Genomic DNA, 19,313 nt, shown 5'->3' with positions numbered 1-19,313 from the left:
TTAGGAGCTGCCAGCTGGTTCGTTGTAGGTTGTGTGAGATGTGATGAGGAGCAATGAGTGAAGCCGATGAAAGTTTAAAAGCACTGGTGGGCAGCGTCCGCGCGGCCGGCTTTACACGCTGGGGACTCGAACTGTGATTGGCTGAGGAGCTTTGTCGGCTTGTCCAAATGTGGGCGTTCGACGCACTCAAAAGCGTGACGTATGTCGCGGCGGAGCGCCGATCAAATTGGCGTTGTGTGTTCCAAGTTCAAAATCAGTTCAGTTTATTTTTAATAACATGATAACTCTGCAGTATAACCATTAACCAAGTATATAGCCTGTAGCCTAAATACAGATTTTTAAGGTGCATGTTTTTTTTCACAACCTATAGCTCAGTGTGTGTGCGTGCATGCATGCGTGTGTGTGTGTGTGTGTGTGTGTGTGTGTGTGTGTGTGTGTGTGTGTGTGTGTGTGTGTGTGTGTGTGTGTGTGTGTGTGTGTGTGTGTGTGTTGTGTGTGTGTGTGTGTGTGTGTGTGTGTGCATGCGTGTGTGTGTGTGTGTGTGTGTGTGTGCGCGTGCGTGTGTTTGTCCAATCCAGGGAGGGCGGGACAGAAACTGGCCAACCACTTGGTATCTCCCTGTAGAACTGAACAGTTACTCACTAAGACACGGAGCAGACATTAGAATGAGAAAACACGCTATCCTTGAGTGTTGATCAATGTATTGTTTTGTATAGTGCTTTTTCAAACAAGTTAAAACACAGCACACAACTTAATCTTGTTTTATCAATGCATCTATAAAGTTCTGCCTTCAAGTAGGCTATAAAGAACAAAGGCAGGGTCAACTTATCTGCTAAGAGGCACTATTTTGTATTCTAGGAACAAGTAACATGAACATAGAAAAAAAACAATAACTTAGTGTAATTATATTATGTAAGTAGTTTTATTTATAGAGCACCTTTCAAAACAATGTTACAAAGTGCTGTACAACAAGGTAAAACAATCATGCTAACAATAGAAGGTAAAACATTTTAGTTGAATAAACTTCAACTAAAACTGGGCTTCCCACTGGGTCATATGTATTTATCTTTGCTGTGTCAACAACAACCCAACAGTAGGTCTATGGGTCAAATATATTCATCAGAACGAAAATACATTGCATGGATGCAACTGGGACGTATCCTCAGTGATGTATCCCAAGCTCACTCGGGTGACGATCAGACCCACTAGGCCGGGAAAGACAGGGCCGCACAATCCGTTGGAACCATGCTATGGGGAGACGTGTGTGTGTGTGTGTGTGTGTGTGTGTGTGTGTGTGTGTGTGTGTGTGTGTGCGTGCGCGCGCGCGCGCGCGCGCGCGCGCGTGCGTGCGTGCGTGCGTGCGTGCGTGCGTGTGTGTGTGTGTGTGTGTGTGTGTGTGTGTGTGTGTGTGTGTGTGTGTGTGTGTGTGTGTGTGTGTGTGTGTGTGTGTCTATAATGTGCTGGAATTCTGTGATCTGGTCAGAAACCGTTGAACCCTTTAGAAACCGTTTGCTGTTCCACAACGCAGTATTCGTTGCTAACGGCCAGCACTCGTTACAGCTGCTCCATCTTTTGTAAACATTCAGCATCATTATATGAACAGAAGATGGTGCTTCACACATTCACATGGTGAATGGTGACCTGCTCTAAGAACAATGGTGACCTGAGCCTCCATCTGATCACATGCAAATGCAATCAGACACTCACACTGCATAGCAATGGCTGCATTCCAATGCAAATAATACTATGGAAGAACAATCTGCTATACTGTCTCTTTACTGTGAGTGTTGTTTTTTACGTAGATCAGAAAGTCATGTTGCAATGAAACTGTTGCATTTATCATGCAACAATGCACAGGTTTCCAGTCTATTAGCATTTTTTTCCTTCTCCATCATCATGTCATTGACAGCATCAGAGTTGTTGCTCGTTTCTCTATCCATACAAACACAGGTAACTTCCCCAAAAGTTAAAAATAATGGTCAGCTTTAAATGCAAAATTAAATCAAATGTATTCATGGGTATATAAAGTACAAAGTATTGACATTGTAAGATAGACAGATAAAATAGCTTGGCTAAGTAGCTGCACTGTTGCTTAGGCCTGCAAAGTAAATACATATACTCAGAGCCAAGCTAAAGCTTTAAAGACACTGCAAATAGCACTACTTAACACACTCAAATCCTAAAAGACCTGAACTCTGCACAGTAAAAGGACAGTAATCAATGATGTGTAAATCTGCAGTATAACCATTAACCAAGTATATAGCCTGTAGCCTAAATACAGATTTTTAAGGTGCATGTTTTCCCACACAGATCACATCCATAGGGTTTCTCTATTCACACCATAGGGTGTGCATTATCTGGTGACTAACTAAGTCTGCTTTTGTTTTGTAGTTGTTCCCACACTGGTCACAGTGGTATGGTGTGTGCATTTTCTGGTGATCCTTTAAGTGAGATTTTGTAACAAGTAAGACGCGCGAACGCGGGAAGCGAACGCAGCTCGTAAATTGCAATAACAACAATTAGAATAAATTACGTACTTTTTTAAGGGTTTTTTTAAGTTCTCTTTTTTTTGTTTTTTTAAGATTTTTTTTTAAGTTAAGTTTTTTTAAAGTTTTTTCTTTTTACGTTTTTTTTTAAGTTCAGTTTTTTTTAAGTTAAGTTTTTTTTAAGTTAAGTTTTTTTAAGTTAAGTTTTTTTTAACGTTTTTTCTTTTGAAGTTTTTTTTTAAGTTAAGTTTTTTTTTAAGTTAAGTTTTTTTTAAGTTACGTTTTTTTTGTAAGTTAAGTTGTGTGTGTGTGTGTGTGTGTGTGTGTGTGTGTGTGTGTGTGTGTGTGTGTGTGTGTGTGTGTGCGTGCATGTGTGTGTGTGTTTTTGTGTGTGATACAGCTGCGCCCTCTGGTGGTGGGCGGGTGGGCACACACACAGACACACACAGACAGACAGACAGACATGATCTGCTGGGTCTCATAGTAAATGCTCACTGCGTTCGCAATAAACCTGCTCCCACACTGGTCACAGTGGAATGGTCTTTCTCAGATGAAGGCTCCATCTGAACACTGCAAGAGGAGGATGAGATGATAAGAGAGAATACCATAATAACAATTTAGTAGCATGTCAGCCAAAGGTCATTATAGTGCTTTATTGTTTACAACCTGCACGTTCTCTTCCTCAGGGTACAGTGCTGGTGTGATGGTGAAGAGCATCGTGAAAGGCTGTTCATCAGGATGGATCACCGTGTTAAGTGGTCAGATGGGTGGGCCACAGACACTTTTATGATTTTCAAGGTGAGTTGGGACCACTGTATTATAGGATGTTTTAGTTATTTTCATTTATTGCATTGCTTGCTGCATCCATTACATCTTGAGCTAATGGTTATTTATAATTATTACATGCTTGATTCTGAATGGTCAATTGCTCAAAAACAGAAGCACTAATCTACTAGACAACACATCTCATCATGTTCATAAAGGTGACGTCATACTTCTCTCTTTCCTCCCATAGCGTACAGACTGTGAGGTGTCAGGTGTGTCCTCTATTACAGTGGTTCCCAAAGTGGGGTCCGGGGACCCCTAAGGGTACCTGAGGGAGTTCCAGGGGGGGCTAAATTATAGTTTGGAACCAAATCAAAAACAGACGGAAAGGGTGTTCAATAGCACTGTTAACATCGTGTCCTGGTTTGGGAATCTCTCAGTTAGAGATAAAAACAAACTCACCCAGGTAGTCAACCAGGCAAGTAAGATCATTGGAGACAAACAATTGCAACTTCAGGACATATACAACCGCTCCAATTTACAATTTAGGCATTTAGCAGATGCTCTTAATCCAGAGCGATTTACATTAAGCAATAACAAAAGCATGGCATACATCACATATATAAAAAGTAGTTACTAAGAACGTAACAGTGGAGTATCTATGTAAACTATACATACTATACTATATAATATATTATACATGTGTACTATAAAGTGCTATGACTTCGACTACGACTATGACATAACCAAAAAAGCAATTCAGATTTACAATGATTCTACCCACCCTCTTCACTCTGAATTTGACTTAGGGCATTTGGCTTAGGGCAAAACTAGCTAAAAAGAAGGGTTACAAAACTTTGTTTGTGCTAACTGCTGTGGACATTTAAAATAAGAAAATATTTAAATAGTTCACCTAACACCCACTGTTCATGATCACTGTTGCTGTGTTTATGCATTTTATATAGTATTTTAATGCATCTGTTTATTTTATGTAATGTTTTATTGTTGTAACTGACTGCCGGTGTGCCAAAGACAAATTTCCATTTTATGTAAATTTAATGGACAATAAAGTTTTCCTTATCCTTATGTTTCATAAATTCCTGAAAAATGAACGTTTTGGAGTTAGGTGGTTTCTTCCAGGCAGCAGAGATATTATATCTATCAACACACACTTGTTTTTATTAGCATTCTCGTTTGCTTTACTTTCACCCTTTTACCTGTCTCCTTTGCACTTCTACTGCCTGTCCAGTGTCCAAGCCCCAGTGAATGCTGAGTTGGTGTGCTGCCACTCTAGGACAGCAGGGGGAGCATTTCCTCCTTTAGCAACAGCAATGGTTGCATGGCCTGCCAGGGCTTTCTAGGCTCTCACAGGGAAATTCACTCCACTGCAGCAGTAGGTAGGTCACAAGACTCCATTTAACCACTTGAAGTGTAGCATCCCTATTCTGTGGTCACCAACCATTATATTTTAATCTTCTTCCGAGACTCTTGGCTGAGATATGGAAGAGTGGATAGTGCTATTCCTGATATTGAGCTTTGTTCTATAGGGACCCATCCTGTTTCAACATCTCTGAACACCCATGCCACCCCACCTCGAAGCTGAGCGGCCCAGTAATACATTTTCATATTCGGTAGACCCAGCCCTCCTTTCTCTTTTGGTGACATCAATGTATGACCCCATTGTGTGGTGAATTATAAAAAAACATTAAGATTTTTTTTAAGTCTCTCGATTATTCAATTAATTGATAGTTGCAGCCCTACTGCATAGGCTGCAGAGGTCTCTGTGTTTTACATCTGTGATGACTATTTTTATGTATTTGATGTATGTACCATTTTTTTTGTTCTTGCTTACTGTAAGCACTACTTGAATTAAAAGCGTCTGCTAAATGCCTAAATTGTAAATTGATCTTTGTCATGTTCTACTGGTCCAGGTGGGCTGTGATGCTATTGCCTGCGAAATGTTGAAAAACCTTGCACTGCTTGGCATGGGATTAGCCAAAAGCTCAGTAGGAGAGGTATGGAATTCTAGTCCTTCCTTCTTTCTTTCTTTGGTTTTCTCTTGTGTTATCTGTTTATATTGAAATAATGTTATATTGTATCTATTGAATCTTTGATTCTTGTGTTGTCTGTCCTCAGGTGTGCATCACAGATGCAGATGTTATAGGCCTGGGTCCGACAACACCCATGGTGATGCCTGCTGAAACTGGCAAGAATCTGGGAGAGGTCCTGGGCAGTGAGCTGACCTTCAGGGCACACATGACTGATCTCTCCGTCTCCCCTCAGTCAGAACTCCAAACTCACTCCACATTAGATGAATTATCCTGTGTCTCGATTCGAGTGATCTGCAGTGCCAGTCCCTCTCTTCCGCCCTAGGTGCTGGCCAGCCTCCCGAAGCCTCCCTCCCTCCGACTGCACTGCAAGTCACTTTAACCCCCCCCCCCCCCCCCCCATTCGAGCTTTGATCAAATGGTTTATGATTCTGTGATCTATTGATTGACGAATAATGATTCATGCTTTTAGAAACATTGTAAAGGGATATTGATATTAAATTGAGAAAGGTACCGCCCTTTTTAACCGTAGCCTTGCCTTGCTTCATATTATTTCTTTGCCAAGCTCATTGTGTATTGTTATAACCAACCTATATATAATATATATATATATATACACCGGTATATATTACACACACACAGTATATCCTATTTTACTTAGCTGCTTTACCCAGTCATACAGGACCAAATACCTCTTCAAGGTGGTGTAGTTGGCTTTATGGTGTTTTAATATCTTTATTTAATATTGGATATCCGCACTTTAACTGAGCGTGCAACCCGCCACATGTTTAAGGCAGTGGTGCAGATTCTGCTGTTCTAATCTGTTTTGAGAGATTATTGCGACTGTAGGTCACATGTTACTATCAGTAACCGGTTACTGTTGTTACTACCTGTCTGTCTGTCTGTCTGTCTGTCAGTCAGTACACCCCTCCATATATACAATACAGTATTCTCTGCATCAGAATGGGCCAACTCTGTTTGCAGAATTACAGTACATTTCAAGCACAAACTCAATACAAAGACTGTTAACTGTGAGTGGACGACCCAATTAAGCATTACACTTGTTTACAAGAGGGTCCACCATGTTCAATTCATCAAAACATTTAGAGACGTACAAATAGACACTTCTATATAGTCAAAGAACAGAACAGGAATTCATCATAAAGGAGGTAAAAAGGGAAAAGAGTATGCTTTGCACTCTGTCCGTGTGTGAGTCTGTTATCAGCTAATCTCCGGCACCGTTAACCCAGTCGGTGCCAAATTTTGCACACACACTCCCTGGATGCCAACGATAAACCTCTGCCACAAATTTCATAGCGCCACCAGGAGGCCGACTTTTGAAAAACACATTTTTTGATATTACTCCTCCAGATTCTGTCCAAAAATCCCACGTAAGAAGAAATGGCCCCCTTTTCACACCAGTAGGCCACAACCTGACCTGCCCTGGTGGAGACCTGTGTCCCCCAAGGGGCACTTTATCTAGTTCAAACTCAGACTGACAACTGTAAGAATCAAAGTAGAAAAGAGCAAGTAAGAAAATGTATTTGATATCACTCATGTAGAGTATACAACAATGATCTACAAGTAGACCTACAATGTGGACAGATTTGGGTCAGATTAATCTGAAATAGTCATTCAATACAATATACAAATTACATGGCTTTTTAACAATAATCCTTTCCTTCGATTACAAAACTGCAATTTAATCTGAACACTTTGACCATTGCACATTATAAAACACTGAAAACATTGCACTTTACAAAAAATATATTATTTTCTCTTTAAACATCTCAAAAGCTTTTTCAATGCAAATGCAATGCAGAGCAGAGCAACTTACTTTAGTGCAAGATTGGCATAAAATGCCATGAACAATTAATTAGTCAAACTACAACAGGGCCAAGTGATTAGACCAGGGACAGGGGTGCCCACACGTTTTTTTGATTTGAGAGCTACTTTCAAAATGACCCTCCTGAACAAGATCTACCCACCAAAAACATTATCCCATTGCTGAAAAAATGTACCTGATGGGGCTTTGGAATAGCGGCGCTGTCGTTACATATTAGACAAACGCACATGGAATGGGAAATAGAGGGGGGAAATGGAATTGGTAGTTTTTTTTTGTTTGTGTGCGAAACTCTTGAAAGAAAAATATTGCATTGTGGGTTTGAGTTGACAGGCCCTGTTTGATGCCAATCAATCAAGTCACCTTAATTCAAGTGGCAGATGCATTTTTTTTAACCCATTTTGGGCAGGAACCCCTTTTGGTGTTTTAAGCATTAAGTTATTCTTTAGCTATTGAAAAATAGCAGATCTACAAGCTTGTGGAGCGCTTACGAGCTTGTAGGTCTGCTATTTTTGAAAAATCGTGAAAATGCGGCACAAATCTTTGAAAATTGAACATATATTCTTTAGGGGCATAGTCATGTGGTCTACCTGCACACCCTTTCTGATCTCCTGGTAGATCACGATCTACCTTTTGGGCACCCCTGGATTAGACCATTACAAGAATCATTTAAGTACAGCGAGTTGCTTTGTTTAAAGCTTTGACTTGGGCTTGATGGAGGAGTAGTGAGAGATGAGCCTGTCAGCTTCTCTCCAGCCAGATAGCAGCGCTCCGTGGACAGTGGAGAAGTAGCATGGATGAGTGGCCTCTCCAGCAAACAACACCTGGAATGGAGGCTGATGCACAACAAGCCCCAGTGAATGCTGAGTTGGTGTGCTGCCACTCTAGGACAGCAGAGGGAGCTTTTCCTCCTTTAGCAGCAGCCATGGTGGCATGGCCTGCCTAGGCTCTCTAGGCTCTCACAGGGAAATTCACTCCACTGCAGCAGTAGGTAGGTCACAAGATTTAACCACTTGAAGTGTAGCATCCCTATTCTGTCAGCTGTTGATCACCTGTCAGCAAACATTTACATCTGCATTACATATGCAGGCCTACTTTCAGCAAATCAAACTCAGACAATAAACTCAGTTTTGTGTTTTTATTGAAGTTCAGAAGTTCTCAGAAAATGTCAAACAAAAAATAATGAAACTCAATGCTTCATGCATGCATAATCAATTAAAAAGGAAGGGAAAACACCCAAATAGAAAAAGTTCAGCTCAAAACATTTAAAAAAAACTGTTTTACTTCATGCCTGACACCTACACATACACAGGTTAAGGGTGCCAGGGGGTGGACACCAGTTTTGGTCCTGGGTGCCACTTTTCCCATTATAAATAAAATAAAGAAAATGTAATTCTATTGTGCATGTCATAACCTCACCAGATTAGAGGAATTTTCAAAAACATGGATTCAAAAAAAGAAAAAATATATATTAAAAAAGAAAAAAAAACGTCTTAACGTCCCTGGCACTTAAACTAGGGATTTACAAAATTGAAAAACATTTAAATAGATTTAAAAAATTGAACATTTAAGCATTGTTAGACCTACTTTAGCCATTAAAAAAAAAGAATATCGTGAATATATGGCAAAAATCTTTGAATATACATTCTTTCACAGCAAATGTTTTTAACTCGTATCTTTGCATCTGGGGGGCCTGGAACAACATGTTCAGATGGGGGTCCGCGGCCAAATACAGATAATTCCAGGGGTCCTTGACAAGGTTTCAGAAAACTGTTCGGCCTAAATAGATATTTACAAAATGTGGTCACATTATAAAGCATATATCTAAATGACAGAGCGTTGCGCATAGACCCGCCTGGCAGCAGTTTAATGCAATTTATTTGTGTGAGTTATAAGTATTTTTTGTTGAATTACTCATGACAAAGTTGAAAAGCCAACATTATGCATTTCCATAACATAAACAAGCAGCACACTAACAAACAATTCACTAGTTCTTTGTTTCAATCATTTTGTTATGATTATTTTTCCTGATCATCTTCTTAAATACACTAGTTTGAAACTATACTGCGTCATATGCATACAAACATCTGTCGCGTGAAGCATCAAAACATTAGAAAGTAGGCTAGCCGGCGTATCAGATTGTGAAAATATAATAAAATTATAGAAATAACTAGTGTATTGTCTGCGCGTGCTGCTTGCTTATTTAATGGACATACATACTGTTGACTTTTACAACTTTGTCATGACTAATAAAAAAATCACACCTGTGTGAACTGAGTGGTGTAAGGTCTTATATAGACTGATCAACTGTGGTCTGACGTAATGTCTGACGTAATGAAATCACACCCCTGTGAACTGGGTGACCATAGCAACCATGCTCATTTTGCATGCACAGACAGACAGACTAACAAAGCCAGTTGTAGGAGTGGTTTACACCACTCAAAAATGGGTATAACTCGCACAAATAAATTGCATTAAACAGTGCTGCCGGGCGGGTCTTTGCGCAACCACTCCGTCATTTAGATATATGCCATTTATAAAGGGGCGATGGTGGAAGATGTCCAGTAGATGAGCAGCCAGGCTCTTCACTTCAGGCTTGTACAGTTCAAGAGCGCAAGAGCAGAGGCGGGAGAGACGGACAGAGCATCCTCTTCTGTGTTGACACGACAGGCTCCAATCATTAAAAGCTGCAGGAGGATGGAGGGGCGACATGAGGCCGAACCACAGCATTTTGTTTTAGCTCAGCTCCTGCAACCGTTCATAAAGTACTCTAACCAAGAAATTCTCTGTCTCTGAGAGAGACAGAGAGAGACCCGTCGTTCGGCCTAAATGGGTTAAATAGATAAAGGGGCGAGGGGGGACAGACATCTTCCATTATGGAATCTGTCCAGTAGATGAGCTCAGCTCCTGCAACTGGTCAAAAAGAACTCCAACCAAGAGAGACTCGCTTCTTTGTCGTAGTCGCAATCCAGTGAATCCACTTCATAGACGGTGTCCAGTAGAGGAGCAGCCAGGCTCTTCAGTACAGACGACTGCAGCTCGGGGAGGAGGGCGATCTCCATCTGCCTGCTCTGCGAGTACTTGCTCCTGACAGCCTAGGTGGAGAGGGTACATTTGCATTAGTATACATCTACAGCAGGGGTCTTCCAACATTTTTCAGTTGCAGATTAAACTTTCATAGATTTCAGACACCATCAGTGTTGTAAATACTTGGTATGTCATCTTCACGTTTACTTGTGGATTTGACCACTTATACCCTCAATACTTGGAAAAAAGAGCAGATAAAGTTCAGAGCCAATGTCAAGTTTTCCCTCTACACAAAGCCTTTGCCGAAAAAAAATCCACAATCCACAAGCTACCAACGCCTCGCAGTGGGAGGCTTTGTGAGCTTGTAGCTTAGCTCTTAAAAATAGGAAGGCTAGGGAAGAAGAGTTTTTTTTATGTTGAAAGTTCCTATCCCACAAATATTTGGCAGTCCCCCTTGGTGCTCCATTAACTTCCAAATACTTTTCGCCAACTAACCTGGAACTCTGTTCTCTCATCGTTGGCGACAATCACATTCTTTACCATCTGGTGCATGATCGGCTTTAGGTGAGCCTCGTCGTATGTGGTGTAGTACTTTTCTGTAGGAGTCTGCAACACATGAAGCAAAAACAAATTAGAACTCAGACAAACCGTCATTCTAGCCATCTGTTGCCTACTATTATAAGCGAAAATCCACGTCCCCACATCAGTTCAGTCTATTAAACTCACCCATGGCGTGCCATCCAGCAGACTCTGGGAGAGGCAGAGGGAAGCAGCAGAGATCTCAGAGGGCCGGTAGTGAACCATCTTGTAGTCTAGGAGCGTCAACTCCATCAGATACTTGGCCAGCGTGTAGATCTTCCTACTAGCCTAGAACAGAGTAACAGAAAAACACTATTGAAAAGCCCAAAACAGTATTGTCATATCAAATTAGAAATTATAATTGTTTTTTTTATAAACCAGAAAACGATTTTTGCTAATCAAATATGAACAACATTCCTAGGTGAATTGAAACGCAATTTCTGAAGCCTGATGTGACCGATTAACATGGAGCTTATTTAATGGACATACATACTGTTGACTTTTACAACTTTGTCATGACTAATAAAAAAATCACACCTGTGTGAACTGAGTGGTGTAAGGTCTTATATAGACTGATCAACTGTGGTCTGACGTAATGTCTGACGTAATGAAATCACACCCCTGTGAACTGGGTGACCATAGCAACCATGCTCATTTTGCATGCACAGACAGACAGACTAACAAAGCCAGTTGTAGGAGTGGTTTACACCACTCAAAAATGGGTATAACTCGCACAAATAAATTGCATTAAACAGTGCTGCCGGGCGGGTCTTTGCGCAACCACTCCGTCATTTAGATATATGCCATTTATAAAGGGGCGATGGTGGAAGATGTCCAGTAGATGAGCAGCCAGGCTCTTCACTTCAGGCTTGTACAGTTCAAGAGCGCAAGAGCAGAGGCGGGAGAGACGGACAGAGCATCCTCTTCTGTGTTGACACGACAGGCTCCAATCATTAAAAGCTGCAGGAGGATGGAGGGGCGACATGAGGCCGAACCACAGCATTTTGTTTTAGCTCAGCTCCTGCAACCGTTCATAAAGTACTCTAACCAAGAAATTCTCTGTCTCTGAGAGAGACAGAGAGAGACCCGTCGTTCGGCCTAAATGGGTTAAATAGATAAAGGGGCGAGGGGGGACAGACATCTTCCATTATGGAATCTGTCCAGTAGATGAGCTCAGCTCCTGCAACTGGTCAAAAAGAACTCCAACCAAGAGAGACTCGCTTCTTTGTCGTAGTCGCAATCCAGTGAATCCACTTCATAGACGGTGTCCAGTAGAGGAGCAGCCAGGCTCTTCAGTACAGACGACTGCAGCTCGGGGAGGAGGGCGATCTCCATCTGCCTGCTCTGCGAGTACTTGCTCCTGACAGCCTAGGTGGAGAGGGTACATTTGCATTAGTATACATCTACAGCAGGGGTCTTCCAACATTTTTCAGTTGCAGATTAAACTTTCATAGATTTCAGACACCATCAGTGTTGTAAATACTTGGTATGTCATCTTCACGTTTACTTGTGGATTTGACCACTTATACCCTCAATACTTGGAAAAAAGAGCAGATAAAGTTCAGAGCCAATGTCAAGTTTTCCCTCTACACAAAGCCTTTGCCGAAAAAAAATCCACAATCCACAAGCTACCAACGCCTCGCAGTGGGAGGCTTTGTGAGCTTGTAGCTTAGCTCTTAAAAATAGGAAGGCTAGGGAAGAAGAGTTTTTTTTATGTTGAAAGTTCCTATCCCACAAATATTTGGCAGTCCCCCTTGGTGCTCCATTAACTTCCAAATACTTTTCGCCAACTAACCTGGAACTCTGTTCTCTCATCGTTGGCGACAATCACATTCTTTACCATCTGGTGCATGATCGGCTTTAGGTGAGCCTCGTCGTATGTGGTGTAGTACTTTTCTGTAGGAGTCTGCAACACATGAAGCAAAAACAAATTAGAACTCAGACAAACCGTCATTCTAGCCATCTGTTGCCTACTATTATAAGCGAAAATCCACGTCCCCACATCAGTTCAGTCTATTAAACTCACCCATGGCGTGCCATCCAGCAGACTCTGGGAGAGGCAGAGGGAAGCAGCAGAGATCTCAGAGGGCCGGTAGTGAACCATCTTGTAGTCTAGGAGCGTCAACTCCATCAGATACTTGGCCAGCGTGTAGATCTTCCTACTAGCCTAGAACAGAGTAACAGAAAAACACTATTGAAAAGCCCAAAACAGTATTGTCATATCAAATTAGAAATTATAATTGTTTTTTTTATAAACCAGAAAACGATTTTTGCTAATCAAATATGAACAACATTCCTAGGTGAATTGAAACGCAATTTCTGAAGCCTGATGTGACCGATTAACACTTTAAAAGGTGAGGTCTATAATGCATCAAAATTGCATTTATAATCCACGTATAAGGCTTCATAACACTAGTTATAAATGTTAGTCATGCAGGACAACTTCTAGAAGTTCTAAAAAGGTTGACATGTTCCAAGTGCTGGTGATAATGCAGTAAAGACTTTTACCAATCTGCTGTTCTGCCGAGCTTATAATGCATTATGACCAGAACTTGTTACAGAGTTTCCCTACATTTCGGCATTGATACTTTTACTATGACTATGTGAACAAAAACTCACGGTTGCAGCCTTGGAAGCTCTCTTGAGGAAGTGCAACGGCAGTGGGCTCCCCAGCTCAAAGTTGAGGGCCTTCAGAATCACCTGCTCCATCGATCTAATCTGAGTGGGTGTGCAGGCGTAGTCTGTGAGCCAGGAAAAGTGCCGGACCTTTGGGGCGAGTCTTTTCATTGACTCGTACTTTGAGGCGAGCAGCATGGCAGTGACACCAACAAGCTGCAGTATCGTTACTGAAACCGGCTCAACCTGTAATAAATACAAAACAACACATTTAAAAAAAATCTAATAGCAAAACACGAGCAGATAAAATATGCAAACAATTGTGTAAATTGGCAATTGCCCGTACCTGCAGAAAACGATCCAAGATGGCAACTGTTAGATACAGTGTCTCCTGCCGAAGCGACAACCCTGAATGAACGTTGATCAGCCAGTCGATTAGGCGAGCTCGCATGAGTGGCGTTATCGCCGTTATGTCGTAGCCCTTCATGTAACCGGGTCTCACAGCATGACGTACCTGTACAAACAAAATATGTCATTACACTCCTGCAAGACACCAGGTCACATCATGGAATAAAACAACACTCACCCCAAAACATGCTCACCCGGGGTCAAATCTGGCAAACTCACCACCAGGTATTCCTAAACATTAACCTCAGTAAATCTATAGCTAAACCCAACATTATTCCAAAACGTAACTTCAGTAAAACTATGCCGTCCCTAAACTTAACCTCAGTAAAAACCAATACAAGAACCGCTGGGGGAGAGCGGTCCGGAGGAAAATGGGGTGAGTGTGTTTTGGGTCGAGCATTCCAGGTACCACATAAAAAAAGTAAAGTGTCTCTGGCACCACGTACCTCTAGATCCATTAGGTATGCATATATGTCTTTCACATATTCAGAACATAGCTCGGGCATGTCTGATTCCCCTTCATCAATGTCCATGATCTGCGGATCATCAACATGCGCAGGTTCTGGAACAGGAGAGGGAGCAACTTGAGGAAGTGGCTGTGCTGGCTTAACAGCTACTTTGCGTTTCTTCTTCAAAGGCTTGGTCACTCCATTCCTCTGAGAAGGACAAAAAATATATAAGAGTTTAAAATTTTTCTTCAGGGTTAAACTGACTCTTGATCATCAACTACAGTAAAACTACCTAACTAGTGTCAGGCCCGGCACCACAAGGGGTCAAAGGGGGTACTTGACCCCTCAACCCGACCTCCTTTTTTAATAATGTCAATAATAAAATATAAAACTACATTTTGTGCTGGATTGGTTTTCTAGTGATATTTGGCAGTGATATTCACTAGCAGCACTGGTTATAACAACTCGAAACATGCTGCTACAAACAAAAACATGTATTGTACAGGCATGCAAGGAACATCTAGCATGCGTCATGGCCATCTCCCATCTGGAAAGAACAGGAAGTACGACATTCATGAGGCACAGGAATTTAACACATGTTAATTCGGATCAACTGAATGTACGTGTCTGACATATGATTGTCTGCCATTGGGGGGGAGGGGTGCTATTGATGCAGTGGATCAGAGCAAGTGGCAAAGTGGGCTGTGGACTATTGTGGACACGCTGAAGAATATACTCTGAGCACAGACTCAGTTCACTTAATGCGGTCTGCAGGTTAATATCAGAATACTGATGCAAACATGACCCACTTTAATTACTTCAGTCTATATTAGTAGCTTAATGACTAGTACTAGCCTTTTTTATGTCCAATATTTGCAGTTCAGTTCATAATCATAAAGTTAACATAACATATAAATGTATTTGAAATTAAATAAAACGTATTACTTTTCCGGATTCCAATAAAAGAAAATTGGTGAAAATAATTCAGGATTCCAATTTAAAAAAATAGCAAAAAAGCAGATCTACAAGCTCAGAATGCATCGCACTGCGACACTGGAGTGAGTTTGAAATATAGTGGCCCTCTCCATCATCAAAGTTGCCCACCCCTCCCCTATCCAATGTTGTTTTGTAGCCTACTGCTGATGTTGGCAAATGGCAATAATAGCACAGTAAAGATGATAATAATCTAATATGATGTGTGTAGTTCTTTATAGATCTAGCCTCTTCATTTTTTATCTCAAAGTGCAACAGATTGAAGCATTTCCATCGCAAATTAAAAAAAAAATTAGCAACAAAATGTTAAATAATAATTTAACTCTTGAGAGCCCATTTGGTTTCATTTTATGCTCTCAGAAGTTAAGATCTATAAGGGTTCATTTGGTTACAAACTCTCCATTATTTAGATGGGGACAACCTGGAACCCCCTCAAGGACCACTGGTGGTCCCCGCGGACCACTGGTTGGACACCACTGCGCTAGACCGCTGGGAGATGGACTGGTGAGGGTGGAGCGCCACACCTACCCTCATCTCCCAGTACTTCCCGCACGACTTGCCGCACCCAAGCCGTGCTACTCATACGCTGAGTTGGTGCCGGTGCCCGGGAATCGAACCCATGAACTTGTGGTCCAAAGGCGAGAGCTCTACCGACTGAGCTACCCTGAGTATATTTTCTGCCAAATATTTTCTGCGGCCGAATATTCGGTGCATCACTACCGTACACATTTTTAGTGAAGATCAAAATCAACTCTTATACCTGCTTGGGCTCCGGCATGGGGATGAGGTCCTCGGGGGCCCACACCACCGTCTGAGCGAACGGCGGCCGCTGCAGCACCACGTCCACCCGGATGTGGCTGAACTGCTTCAGCTGGCAGCGGGGGTCTCTCAGCGCGGCGCCGGGCCTGGCGTCCAACGGGATGAGGGCCAACACCTTGGCCCTCATCCCGTTCCCATCTAGCATCAGCTCTGCAGGGTCACACTGCAGTGCGTCTACATGGGTGGTGGTGGACCTCTTTCTTCTCCAGGCTGCACGTCTCCTGATGACAGGCATGCAGACACTCCCCTCCTCTGCAGGGTCCTCCACGACCCTCCACTGTTCAGTAAAAAGAAAAGAGAAAATGTTTTTCCAAATGCATTTAAGTTTAAATTAAGTTACATTTATTTATACATGACATGTTAAATAAAATAGCTCTATATTGTGAGGGTCTCCTTGTCTCTCCAGCTACACTAGCATGACTGAAGTAAAATCAGACATGTGCTTAAATTCATATTTAGAAAATGTTGGTGATGATGATGGATGGTCATGGAAGGGGAACCTTCTGAAGGCTTCATAGGCAAAGTTAATCAACTTCAAAATCTCAAAAAAGGGTCAAAATGACCTCTCAGACATGAACAGAAAGTGCATTTTCAGATGGGATACCAATGTTATCCAATCAGGAGAGAGAGACCTCAAACAGGATAAATGAGTGAATTTGGAAGTGATGGAGCCAAAAAGATGTGCATGTATAATTAACATTTTAGCTGACATTACTTCCACCACTGAATTAGTCAAGACGCAACATCACCCCTTTTGCACCTTGCTACATTTACAACGTTAATTTCTACAAAAAGGTTGACTTCAAATAAAGTGCCCACCCCCGGGTCACGGATGTTAGAATGTTGCTCGGGCGGGTATTAGCACCGGTGCATTCCGTATTGTTCAATAAAAAGCATTTTAATCCGATCGCCGGCCATTTTCTCAGTCTTTGCCAAGCTTTCAACTACGCGCACCTATCGGTTGGGAGGTGTATTGGACGTTAATACAATCGTTTGTTTTTTTAGAAAATGGCCGGCGGTCGGTTTAAAATGCTTTTTATTGAACAATACGGAATGCACGGGTGCCAATAACCCGTCCGCGCAAAATTCTAACATCCGTGGCCCGGGGGTGAGCACTTTATATTTGAAATCTGAACGCTTATGTAGATGTTAACGTTGAAAGTAGCACGGTGCTCAAAACAGAGTGAAGTTCCGCCATTACTCTCGTGACTTAAGGACGAGTGCCGTGGACCCGTGACTGGACTGGGAGCCCAACTTAACGGTTTGCGCATGAGAGAACCAGCCTCAGAACCTCTCACTCGATAGCCTATACTACAAGCTTACAAGTTAACAACGCCCCCAGGATGCTACAGGTTGTTGTAGATCGTATTTTTTTCCACGACAAACATGACTGTGTGGCCTTGCATAATTGTTACATTCAAATAAAAAGCCACAACGAGTCTAGAGGTTTTAAACATGGCCTAGCTTAGCCGTGAGCCTACTTGCCTGGTGGACGTTGAACCTCTGGAAAGGTGGCTCGTTGACGTTGATCACCTGGATGGCGTGCTGCTGCATTCTGTAGCAAGGAGATTGGCTGAGGAGCATATGTCGGCTTGTCCAAATTGGAATTGCAAAGTCAAGTTCCTCCTTGCAACAGTGGAACTAACACACCGTCAGTAACACACAGAGTAAGTGAGGTTAAAATGGTACTGGGCTCAGTATTTATTGGGTTTGCTGTAAAGGGTCCAGACGATCGGCAATTCATTACCATTAGGCATTATGCATGATGTACTGAATAGTGCAAATGGCCCTGATGCCAGGGCCATTTGGAATGTCTGTCAACTCAATAGGCTGGGTTTTTGTGCCAAATAAATGTTTGGATTTAGATTCAGAATCATGACAAACCCTATAGTTTGATCCTGGATTGTTTTTGTGCAAAACTGATGATTGCAATGGATTCAGAATCATGAAAAATCCCTAGTTTGACTCCACACATTCCAGATTGGACATTATAGCACGCTCACTGTAAAACAGATGTTAAACTAAAACCAAAACACAACAGCAAACACAACACAACAAAAAAACAGGAAATCATCATCACAAATGAGGTAAAAAGGGAAAAGCAAGTATTGTAGTGTACACTTCCATTTGTATAAAAATATGTGGTTTTATTTTTTACACTAGACTAGTAGGCTACGGTTGTGTAATGTGTGGTAAATGTTGGATGACTGACTGTGTGTTAGTTCCACTGTTGCAAGAAAACACAATCAAACATCATAATGTATGTTAGTAGTAGGCTACTACTAACAGTACTAATAGTAGTAGGCTATTCATTACAATTCTCAGAAGAAACGTGTCAGACTCAGCTGAGCTCAATAGCCGATCGACGATCGCCGTTCCGTGTGTGTGTGTGTGCGTGCCGGGGGGGGGGGTGAACGAAAGCACGAACCGATTAATTTCAAGGCGTGAGCGGATGGCTGCCATCAATTCATATCATTGCAACACTGGTGTTAATCACATTGTTATTGTTGTCATTAGTAATGTTGACTGTTCAATGAATATGACAACACATGTTAAACCAGGGGTGTCAAACTGGTTATCCGTGGGCCCAGGGAAAGGTCCAATGCGGCCCTCGAGATGATTTTCAAAATCGCCCCGCTAATGGCCCTGCTGTAGACGGCTTTGTCTCTGCCCAGGTGCGGAATGTTGTCACTGATGGGCTCGTTAACAGTCTATTCAACTACTAGTTGAGTTGTTGTGAATGTGGATTACTCTCCTCACACTCTGATACAGCAGGACATGGAGAGGCTAACCATAGTTGTTACAGCTCAGTAGAGTTTCATTTCCCTTACCAAGTGAGGAATATAGTCTACTTACACACGATAGTCAAAGCAAAGAGATGCAAAGTGTCAGATTTCATGATGGCTACATGTCAATTTTCCATTTTGGATATTTTTGATAAAAATAATGATTTTTTTTTAACTATTTGAGTGGTTTATTGGGTCTTTTTTCCACCTCTCATACCAAACGTCTTGTAGCCTACAACTGTAATACAAATAAAGTCAATTTATGTCAATAAACAGTCTAGAAAACAAAGCCAAGTGACAACTGTGTAAGTCAACGCACGCGAGCTGCAACTGGCCGCAGCCCTCATCAAGTCACCTTTCGCGCAATGTGGCCCTTGCCCCAAAATGAGTTTGACACCCATGTGTTAAACAATCACTCTTTGCTGGGCATTGAAGAGACAGGAGCTGGAGAAAACATTACACTTCTGACCTGCCTCTGACGACATTATTTGTGT

At 41.9% G+C, this 19,313-nt stretch overlaps 1 protein-coding gene across 1 annotated transcript; it reads right to left on the bottom strand.

Annotated features, from left to right (window-relative positions):
• Positions 1 to 7,834: 7,834 nt before the first annotated feature.
• LOC306931518 (G2/mitotic-specific cyclin-B2-like) lies at positions 7,835 to 17,587 on the bottom strand (the record flags this gene model as incomplete). Its single annotated transcript, XM_079512919.1, has 12 exons — positions 7,835 to 7,978; positions 10,091 to 10,237; positions 10,665 to 10,775; positions 10,896 to 11,036; positions 11,970 to 12,116; positions 12,544 to 12,654; positions 12,775 to 12,915; positions 13,368 to 13,610; positions 13,711 to 13,878; positions 14,219 to 14,428; positions 15,975 to 16,310; positions 17,519 to 17,587. The coding sequence occupies 12 exons, from the start codon at positions 17,585 to 17,587 to the stop codon at positions 7,835 to 7,837; spliced, it is 1,968 nt and encodes a 655-aa protein (XP_079369045.1).
• Between the last annotated feature and the right edge of the window lie 1,726 nt (positions 17,588 to 19,313).

This window comes from Electrona antarctica, assembly GCF_951216825.1.
Source record: "Electrona antarctica genome assembly, chromosome: 10".
Classification (NCBI taxonomy): domain Eukaryota; kingdom Metazoa; phylum Chordata; class Actinopteri; order Myctophiformes; family Myctophidae; genus Electrona; species Electrona antarctica.
Note: the sequence above shows the minus strand (reverse complement) of the source record. Positions and strands in the feature narration are given on the sequence as shown.